The 10,433-nt window shown below is 49.2% G+C and overlaps 1 protein-coding gene across 1 annotated transcript in view; it reads right to left on the minus strand.

The window, feature by feature from the left end:
* Positions 1 to 10,139, minus strand: part of LOC132587592 (annexin A9-like) — a 35,993-nt gene extending 25,854 nt beyond the window's left edge. Inside the window, exons 1-4 of the mRNA XM_060259936.1 lie at positions 10,065 to 10,139; positions 5,631 to 5,727; positions 2,515 to 2,609; positions 2,201 to 2,314 (exon numbers count right to left, since the gene is read on the minus strand). Coding sequence (XP_060115919.1) covers positions 2,201 to 2,314; positions 2,515 to 2,609; positions 5,631 to 5,727; positions 10,065 to 10,139 — 381 coding nt within the window. The remainder of the gene's footprint in view (positions 1 to 2,200; positions 2,315 to 2,514; positions 2,610 to 5,630; positions 5,728 to 10,064) is intronic.
* Positions 10,140 to 10,433: the final 294 nt, after the last annotated feature.

Here is a 10,433-nt window from a genome sequence, read left to right on the forward strand (position 1 = left end):
GATGGTACATGACTCCGAAAAAGCTGGCTAGGATGAGCAAAAAGATGTCGGATAGATGTTGGAAATCTAAAAAACATGAAGGTTTTTTCTTTCATATGTGGTGGACTTGTGAAAAAGCGAAGGAGTATTGCAACATGATACAAGAAATCTCCAAAATTTTGGGTTATGACTTCAAGAAAATTGCAGAGACTTTTTTGCTTGGATTACAATTAGAAAAATTTCCAAAGGAAGACAGGACTTTAATTTGGTACTTGCTCTCAGCTGCTAGGACATTGTATGCGCAGCTTTGGAAACAAGGAAAAATGCCAGAGAAATGGGATTGGATTGTGAACGTTTTATCATGGAGTGAAATGGACAAATTAACTAAAACCTTAAAAGACTATGACTTAGGCTTGTTTAAAAAGGAGTGGAAGAAATTCAAAGGATATATGGAGAAAGAGTGGAACATAAAAAGACATTGGACAATTTTTTAGTATTAATTAAAAGTATTATATTTTGATAGATTAGTGGTACCTTTAGAATTGAATTCAAATTTGTAACTTCGGGGAAGTCAAGATTGGAGGGAGGGGGGGTGAAATATCATATGGTTTAGTGTAAGAAAAAGATAATTAAATATTGTAACCATGTGTTATTAATAAATTGTTAAAACTCAACAAGACTCCGCAGCTTAGAGGGATTACTGACCACAACAGCGCCGAAGGATCAGCTGTCTGCCGTTGGCTTTGGGGGAAGAAGAAGGGGAAGAACTCCAAACTGGAGGAAGGAAAGGATGTTACAAGCCACCTTGGACTGATACCTCACGCTTTAGGAGAGGCAGTATTTGATAATGGCTAGAGTACTAATTAGAGCCCTGTGGCGCAGAGCGGTAAAGCTACAGTCCAAGCTCTGCTCAGGACCTGAGTTCGATCCCAGCGGAAGCTGGGTTCAGGTAGCTGGCTCCAGGTTGACTCAGCCTTCCATCCTTCCGAGGTTGGTCAAATGAGTCCCCAGCTTGCTGGGGGGAAAGTGTCGATGGCTGGGGAAGGCAAGGGCAAACCACCCTGTAAAAAGTCAGCCAAGAAAACGTCATGATGTGACGTCACCCCATGGGTAAGTAACGATTCGGTGCTTGCACAGGGGACTACCTTTACCTTTTTAGAGTACTAATTAGGACTGGGAAGACCTGAGTTCAAATTCTCGCTTAGCCGCAAGAATGCTGGATCAGTCACACTCTCTCTCAGCCTAACCTGCTCCGCAAGATCGCTGGGTGGATGAAACTGAGGAAGGGACGGGAGAACCTTGAACGCTTGCTTTGAGGGGAAGAAAACCAGGAGAAAAGCATTCGGAAAGATGGTTTCTTGCAGCCGGCGACATCAGCAGAACTAGGGTTAAAGGGATGGGAATTTTTTTTCTCCAGGCTGAAATCAACGGGTTGAAATTAAATCAAAAGTTTCCAGCTCAACATTAGGAAGAACTTCCTGACCGTTAAAGTGGTTCCTCAGTGGAACAGGCTTCCTCAGGAGGTGGTGGGCTCTCCTGTGAGAGCCTTCTCAGCCCCACCCACCTCACAGGGTGTCTGTTGTGGGGGGGAGAAGATATAGGAGATTGTAAGCCGCTCTGAGTCTCTGATTCAGAGAGAAGGGCGGGGTATAAATCTGCAATTCTTCAATTCTTTTCCTTCCTTGGAGGTTTTTCAACAGAGGCTAGATGGCCATCTGACAGCAATGAAGATCGTGTGAATTTAGGGGGAGGTGTTTGTGAGTTTCCTGTATTGTGCAGGGGGTTGGGCTAGATGACCCTGGAGGTCCCTTCCAGCTCTAGGATTCTATGATTCTAAGTTTCCACAGGCTTCTTCGGGAAACCTTCCTTGGAGGTTTTTAAACAGAGGCTAGAGGGCCATCTGATAGCAATGAAGATCCTGTGAATTTAGGGGGAGGTGTTTGTGCAGGGGGTTGGGCTAGATGACCCTGGAGGTCCCTTCCAGCTCTAGGATTCTATGATTCTAAGTTTCCACAGGCTTCCTTGGGAGGTGGTGGGCTCTCCTTCCTTGGAGGTTTTTCAACAGAGGCTAGATGGCCATCTGACAGCAATGAAGATCCTGTGAAATTTAGAGGGAGGTGTTTGTGCAGGGGGTTGGACTAGATGACTCTGAAGGTCCCTTCCAGCTCTAGGATTGTATGAAGGCAATGCCCGGTGGGGCTGAGACCACATCAAGCCATACCTTCATAGCCAGCTTGATCTCATGAGCATCGTATTGCGCTGCTGGTTTCAGGAGTCCCACCAGCGCCGTCTCCAAGTTCCCAGATACGGCAGCCTGCAGGCTCTTCAGCAGATCCTGAAGGGGGAAAGCAAAGGATAGTTTTTGAGGAAGAGTCCCCGATGGATCACCTATGGACACTAGCCAAAGGTTTCGAGAAAGGGGGTGGGGTGAAGAAAGGCCTGGAAGCCTTCGGCACCCCACCTGTTGAGCAAAGGCCTGAAAGTCTTCAGCACCCCACCTGTTGAGCAAAGGCCTGAAAGTCTTTAGCACCTCACCTGTTGAGTAAAGGCCTGGAACCCTTCGGCAATTTGCTGTCTCTGCCTGTTGGTCCTGTTGGTGAGTAGGTGGGTTATGGTTCTGTAGTCGACAGCTGTTGGGATGCAGGGGAGAGAGAGTGTTTGGTGACCAGCACAGCAATGGACAGGACACAGAAGAACGTAGAATCCCAGAATTCCAGAGTTGGAAGTGGCCGTAGAGGCCACCTAGTCCAGGGGTGGCCAAACTGCGGCTCGGGAGCCACATGAGGCTCTTTCGCACATCTTGTGTGGCTCTCGAAGCCCCCACCGCCCAGTCGGATGGCAACTTGGAGAATGCATTTAAAGTTAAAGGTGCTTTCTTTCCACCTCTCTCTCTGCCATCTGTTTGCCTCCCTTCCTTCCTCCCTTCCCATATCTGATGTTCATGTCGTGCGGCTCTTAAACACCTTATGTCTATTCTATGTGGCTCTTATGTCAAGCAAGTTTGGCCACCCCTGGTCTAGTCCCGCCCCCTGCTCGATGCAGGTTCAGCCGAGAGCACCCATGACCAGTGTTTGTCCGGCTGCTGCTTCGAGACTGCCAGTGAGGGGGAGTGCGACACCTCCCTCGGGAGTGGATGCCACCGGTCAACAACTCTTAGTGTAAAAAAGCTTTTCCTAATATTCCTGAAACCCATAGAACCCTAGAGTTGGAAGGGGTCTCCAGGGTCATCTAGTCCAGCCCCCTGCACAAGGCAGGAAACTCACAAACACCTCCCCCCTGAATTCATGATTGTGAATCCTCTCTGAAGGGCTGCCCCTTAGAGGAGGGCAGGGAGCTGCCAACAGGAACAGCCCTTCAGAGACTTCAAGAGAGCCATCCTGTTCCTCCTCCACCTCCTCCAGACTGCACATCCCCAAGTCCCTCTGCCTCTCCTCCTAGGGGTTCTTGGTCTCCAGGCCCCTGAGCAGCCTCCTCGCTCTCCTCTGCTCCGTTCTGTCCACAGCCCCTTCAAAGCCAGGCTTGTAAATACCCAGAGCCCTACAGTAGCTGGGATTGGGCAATCCATTCATTCTAACGACTACTACTACCACCTCTACCACCATTCCTACCACTATTACTACTACTATCACTACCACCACTACTACTACCACCACCACCACTACCACCACCACCACTACTACCACCTCTACCACCATTGCTACCACTATTACTACTACTATCACTACCACCACCACAACTACTACTACCACCACCACTATTACTACTACTATCACTACCACTACTACTACTACCATCACCATTACTACCACTATTACTACTAGTATAACTACCACTACTACCACAACTACTACCACCACCACTACAACAACTACCACCACCACCACTACTACCACTATTACTACTACTATCAGTACCACTACTACCACCACCACTACTACCACCACCACCACATCACCACTACTACTGCTATTACTACTACTACCACCACCACAAATACTACTACTACCATCACCACTACTACCACTACTACCACCACCAAATACTACTACTACCATCACCACTACTACTACTACCACTACTACCACCACTTCTACTACTACAACCATCACCTCAACAATAATACTACTACTACCACTACTGCTACCACCACCACTACTACAAATACTACTACTACCATCACCACTACTACCACTACTACCACCACCAAATACTACTACTACCATCACCACTACTACTACCACTACTACCACCACTTCTACTACTACAACCATCACCTCAACAATAATACTACTACCACCACTACTACCACTACTGCTACCACCACCGCTACTACAAATACTACTACTACCATCACCACTACTACCACTACCAAATACTACTACTACCATCACCACTACTATTACCACTACTACCACCACTTCTACTACTACAACCATCACCTCAACAATCATACTACTACTACCACCGCTGCTACTACCACTACTACAGCACAGAATACTCCATGTGAGGCCTGACCAATGCGGTGTACTACAAAATCTTGCTATCTGGATGTTATTCCACGGTTGATACACCCAGGGCATTTTTGTAATAGGAACTCTTTTGCATATTAGGCCACACCCCCCCTGATGTAGCCAATCCAAACTTACAGTAGGCCCTGTAAGAAGAGCCCTGCATGCTCTTGGAGGACTGGCTACATCTGGGATGTAATATGGAAAGGGGTTCTGGTAAAAAAAAAAAAAGCCCTGGATACACCCCAGGACCGCCTTGGCCTTTTTTGCTGCTGCATCACACTGACTGCTCATCCTTCGTTTACTGTCCACCTATCCCTCAAGATCTGGCTTCGAGGCTGGCGTAGCTGTAGGGGCAAAGATAGATAGATAGATAGATAGATAGATAGATAGATAGATAGATAGATAGATAGATAGATAGATAGATAGATAGATAGATAGATAGATAGATAGATAGATAGATAGATAGATAGATAAATTTATTGTCATTGTTCTCCACAAAAAGAGAGCAACGAAATGAGGTGCTCTTCCACAAACATACCAACACATCAAACACACATATTCATAAACCACTTAAATACATCTAAAACCATTAAAACCATTAAAACCATTTAAATACATGTAAAACAGATAATCCTTCATAACCCTGCATTTAACCTAACCACAGCACTTGGATAGAAACTGTCCTTAAATCTGTTTGTCCTAGCCTTCAACACTCTATATCGTCTACCTGACGGTAAGATCTCAAATAGCAAATGGCCCAGATGTGAAGGGTCCCTTAGGATCATTTGTATCTTCCTTTTACATCTCATATTATACAGATCCACCAATGAGGGGAGAGAACATCCGCAAATCTTTTGTGCTCTTCTCATCACTCTTTGGAGCACCCTTCTCTCTGCTTCCGTGCAGCTCCCAAACCACGCGCAGAGGCAATAAGATAAAATGCTCTCAATGGAACTACGATAAAAGGCAACCAGCAGACTCCCTGACAGTTGTAGTGATCTTAAGATCTTAAAGCGTGTGATCTTGGGGGCCAGTCGTTTATCTCTCAACCTAACCAGCCTCACGGGGTTGTTGTGCAGATTCTAAGAAACCCACAGGCAGATTCGTGGCTTGACTGCTGCCACTATGATGAAGCATTACCTTCGCCCGCGATGGCATCGAGGAAAGACTGGACATCTTGCTCCACTTCAAAGCTCAGGAGCGGCCGAATGGTCCCCAAAGTGCCCCAGACTGCAGTCTTTGGGAAAACAGGACAGAAAAAGGAACTATCAGAATCCCAAACTTTCTTAGGAAACTGGAGAGCTGAAAGGAATCGGGCCAAGGTGAGCTAGCCTGGAGTAGGAGCATCAGAACAGGACTTAGGACAAAGGTTCAAATCCTCATTCATCCACAGAAGCTCACTGCGGGACCCTGGGCCTGTCCTAATTTCTCAACCTAGTCCACATCACAAGGTTGTTGCTAGGGTTGTAAATATCCAAATGGGGCATGGAGATCTCCTGGCATGCTTTGGAGGGGGGCCTACAAGACATTACACTCCACTAAAGAGACATTACACTCCACTAAAGCTCCACCCCCAAATCTCCAGCAATTTCTAAACCTGGAGTTGGCAACCCTATGTGTGGATAAAGGAGGTCTCTAGCCCTCTCCCAGGCAGAGAGATGCCTTTTCACTTAGACCAGGGGTGGCCAACGGTAGCTCTCCAGATGTTTTTTGCCTACATCTCCCATCAGCCCCAGCCAACATGGCCAATGGCTGGGGCTGATGGGAGTTGTAGGCAAAAAACATCTGGAGAGCTACTGTTGGCCACCCCTGACTTATACTTTTGCAATGGAAGAGACTAGAGACTTACTTTAAAAAAAAAAGAAGGAAAGAAAGCTGGGAATTCAGAAAACCTGGTAAACCTATTGTTACAACACTCTAGTGATTGATTTATATTTTAGGGAAAGAGACAGAAAGAGAGACAGACACAGAGACAGAAAGAATAAAAGAAAGAAGAAGGTAGGTAGAGAGGGAGGGAGGGAGGGAGGAAGGAAGGAAGGAAGGAAGGAAGGAAGGAAGGAAGGAAGGAAGGAAGGAAGGAAGGAAGGAAGGAAGGAAGGAAGGAAGGAAGGAAGGAAGGAAGGAAGGAAGGAAATGAAACCAGTCATCTTCTGCCCAAGACCAAAAATGGGTTGGAAGTTGGTGGGAGTAAACAGGGAAAATAAAACTGACAGAGACATGATGCAAAAGGAGAAAGGTGACTCAGAATTGGCTTATGGAAAAAGATGAGGCAAAAGTGGCCTCAAAAGAACTAAAAAAGAGGAAGAAACTAAAGTCAGAAAAATGAATGTGGAAATGAGGGGATAAACCAAAGCGCTATGGGGCATGAACTGTCAGATAAAATCCTATGCAGAAAAGGTCCAAGTCCAGGTTTAATATAACAACGTAAGAACTCTCCTGCTGGATCAGACCAGTGAAGGCCCATCTAGTCCATCATCCCATCTTCTCACACAGAAGCCAACCAGTTCCTCTGGAGGGCCAACAACAGGACAGAGAGGCCAAGGCCTTCCCCTGAGAAGAACCTCAGAAGAGCCCTGCTGGGTCAGACCAGGGAGGGTCCATCTCATCCAGCCTCCTGTCTCACACAGTGGCCACACAATTCCTCTGGAGGGCCAGCAACAGGGCAGAGAGGTTGAGGCCTTCCCTTGAGAAGAGCATCAGAAGAGCCCTGCTGGGTCAGACCAGGGAGGGTCCATCTAGTCCAGCCTCCTGTCTCACACAGTGGCCAGCCAGTTCCTCTGGATGGCCAACAACAGGGCAGGGAGGCTGAGGCCTTCCCTTGAGAAGAGCATCAGAAGAGCCCTGCTGGGTCAGACCAGGGAGGGTCCATCTAGTCCAGCCTCCTGTCTCACACAGGGGCCAGCCAGTTCCTCTGGAGGGCCAACAACAGGGCAGAGAGACCGAGGCCTTCCCCTGAGAAGAACCTCAGAAGAGCCCTGCTGGGTCAGACCAGGGAGGGTCCATCTAGTCCAGCATCTTGTCTCATACAGTGGCCATCCAGTTCCTCTGGAGGGCCAACAACAGGGCAGAGAGGCCGAGGCCGTCCCCTGAGAAGAACCTCAGAAGAGCCCTGCTGGGTCAGACCAGGGAGGGTCCATCCAGTCCTGTCCCACAAAATGGCCAACCAGGGCACAGAAGCCGAGGCCTTCAAGGGAACATCAGAAGAGCCTTGCTGGATCAGACCAATAGTCCAACTGGTCCAGCCTCCTGTCTCACACAGTGGCCAGCCAGTTCCTCTGGAGGAACAACAGGGCAGAGAGGCCAAGACTTTTCCCTGAAGTTGTCTCCTGGCTCTGGGATTCAGAGGTTTAGTGTCTCTGAATGTGGAGGTTCCCTTCAGTCACTTCTCTTCCATCAATCCATCTAATCCCTTTTTAAAGCTATCTATGCTTGTGGCCGTCACTCCATCCTCTGGCCGCGAAAGCCACATTTTCGTCACTCTTTCTGCAACGTGGTCTTTCCTTTTGTCTGTTGTGAGCCTCCTGCCCACCAGCTTCATTGGACGCCCTCGAGTTCTAGTGTTTTGGGAGAGGGAGGACAAGTTCTCAGTTTTGGTCCACTCTCTCCGCCTCGTCCTTAATTTTACAAACCCTCATCACGCCCATCCTTAGTTGTCTCTTCTCTAAACTGGAAAGTCCCAGGCTCTTCAGCCTTTCCTCCTAGGGAAGGTGCTCTCAACCCCCTACTCTTGGAAGGGAGGGTGGCTCAGTGGTAGAGTATCTGCTTGGTAAGCAGAAGGTCCCAGGTTCAATCCCCGGCATCTCCAACTCAAAAGGGTCCAGGCAAGTAGGCGTGAAAAACCTCAGCCTGAGACCCTGGAGAGCTGCTGCCAGTTAGGGGAGGGACGGTGGCTCTGTAGTAGAGCATCTGCTCGGTAAGCAGAAGGTCCCAGGTTCAATCCCTGGCATCTCCAACTCAAAAGGGTCCAGGCAAGGAGGCATGGAAAACCTCAGCTTGAGACCCTGGAGAGCCGCTGCCAGTTAGGGGAGGGATGGTGGCTCAGTGGTAGAGCATCTGCTTGGTAAGCAGGAGGTCCCAGGTTCAATCCCCGGCATCTCCAACTAAGAAGGGTCCAGGCAAGGAGGCATGGAAAACCTCAGCTTGAGACCCTGGAGAGCCGCTGCCAGTTAGGGGAGGGATGGTGGCTCAGTGGTAGAGCATCTGCTTGGTAAGCAGGAGGTCCCAGGTTCAATCCCTGGCATCTCCAACTCAAAAGGGTCCAGGCAAGTAGGCGTGAAAAACCTCAGCCTGAGACCCCGGAGAGCTGCTGCCAGTTAGGGGAGGGACGGTGGCTCTGTAGTAGAGCATCTGCTTAGTAAGTAGAAGGTCCCAGGTTCAATCCCCAGCATCTCCAAAGAAAAATGGTCCAGGCAAGTAGGCATGAAAAACCTCAGCTTGAGACCCTGGAGAGCTGCTGCCAGTTAAGGGAGGGATGGTGGCTCAGTGGTAGAGCATCTGCTTGGGAAGCAGAAGGTCCCAGGTTCAATCCCCGGCATCTCCAAAAAAGGGTCCAGGCAAATAGGTGTGAAAAACCTCAGCTTGAGACCCTGGAGAGCCACTGCCAGTTAGGGGAGGGACGGTGGCTCAGTGGTAGAGCATCTGCTTGGTAAGCAGAAGGTCCCAGGTTCAATCCCCGGCATCTCCAACTCAAAAGGGTCCATGCAAATAGGCATGAAAAATCTCAGCTTGAGACCCTGGAGAGCTGCTGCCAGTTAGGGGAAGGATGGACTATAAATCCAACATCATCATCATCATAATGAAGGATAGGGGCACCTTCTTTTGTGGCTCATAGAATTGGACCCCCTGGCCCAATCGTTTTGAAACACGGAGGGTATTTTGGGGAGAGGCAATAGATGCTATGCTGGAAATTTGGTGCCTCTACCTCAAAACACCCCCCCCAGAGCCCCCGATACCCCCATTATTCCCTATGAGAAGCGTTCTCCATTGGGAATAATTGCCCAGTAGACATTTCCCTCCCCCCCCCACCGCTTTCTGATGACCCTAAAGCAGGGAGGGGGCCTCCAAACCTGGGGATTGGCAACCCTCTCTCTCTCACACACACACACACTTACTGGGTCTGGTTCCTCCACAAGGACATCTGAAAAGAACAGGGTCTCTCTCTCTCTCTCTCTCTCTCTCACACACACACACACACACACACACACTTAGTTGCTCTGAAAGGAAAGCAAAACAAGCCGGGGGACCGTGCCGCTGACCCTTCCCATGAAGTACTTCCTGCCCAACTTTAAAGGAACACACACACATTTTGAAACGGACCTGTTTGCAGGTTTCTAAACCTGCCCAAGATCTACAGCTGCAGGTGGCTGTGCGGGCGGGGCTTCCCCCACTGGCCAGCTGGCTGGGGGCCGGGGCAGGGGGGAAGCCTGTAAAACCGGGGGAGGACCTGAGAATTGGGAAGTCTAAGTTCAGAGCACCCTCTCAGCCCACACGAAACAGTGGCCCGCTTGGGCTCCTATCGCCAACGCCAAACCCTGGGAGAAAGCGGGCATCTCCCTCCCCCCCCCCCCAACTCACCTTATCAGCCAGAGGCAACTGCTTAAGGATCTTATTGGCCAGAGAGCCCTTCTCCGACCTGTTGGCAAGGGGCATTCTGGACCCACAAGAGCCCTCAGAGGCGACAGACGGGTGGCACGAGCCTGCAGCCCTGCAGCAAACTGGGAGACAAGGGTGTTTCTTTTTAATCCGTTGCTTTATCTTATTTAACACATCTGCAAGTGCCTTTCTTCCCCACGCAGCTCGAGCTAGCTTGCAAACACAGAGGAGGCACGCATAGAATAAAAAAGATCCCAGTAGTCAGCCGTGTTGGTCTGAAGTGCTAGAACAAAACAGGAGTCCAGTGGCACCTTTAAGACCAACTTCGTTTTATTCAGAACAGAAGCTTTG

Source organism: Heteronotia binoei, chromosome 1, assembly GCF_032191835.1.
Source record: "Heteronotia binoei isolate CCM8104 ecotype False Entrance Well chromosome 1, APGP_CSIRO_Hbin_v1, whole genome shotgun sequence".
In the NCBI taxonomy this organism is placed as follows: domain Eukaryota; kingdom Metazoa; phylum Chordata; class Lepidosauria; order Squamata; family Gekkonidae; genus Heteronotia; species Heteronotia binoei.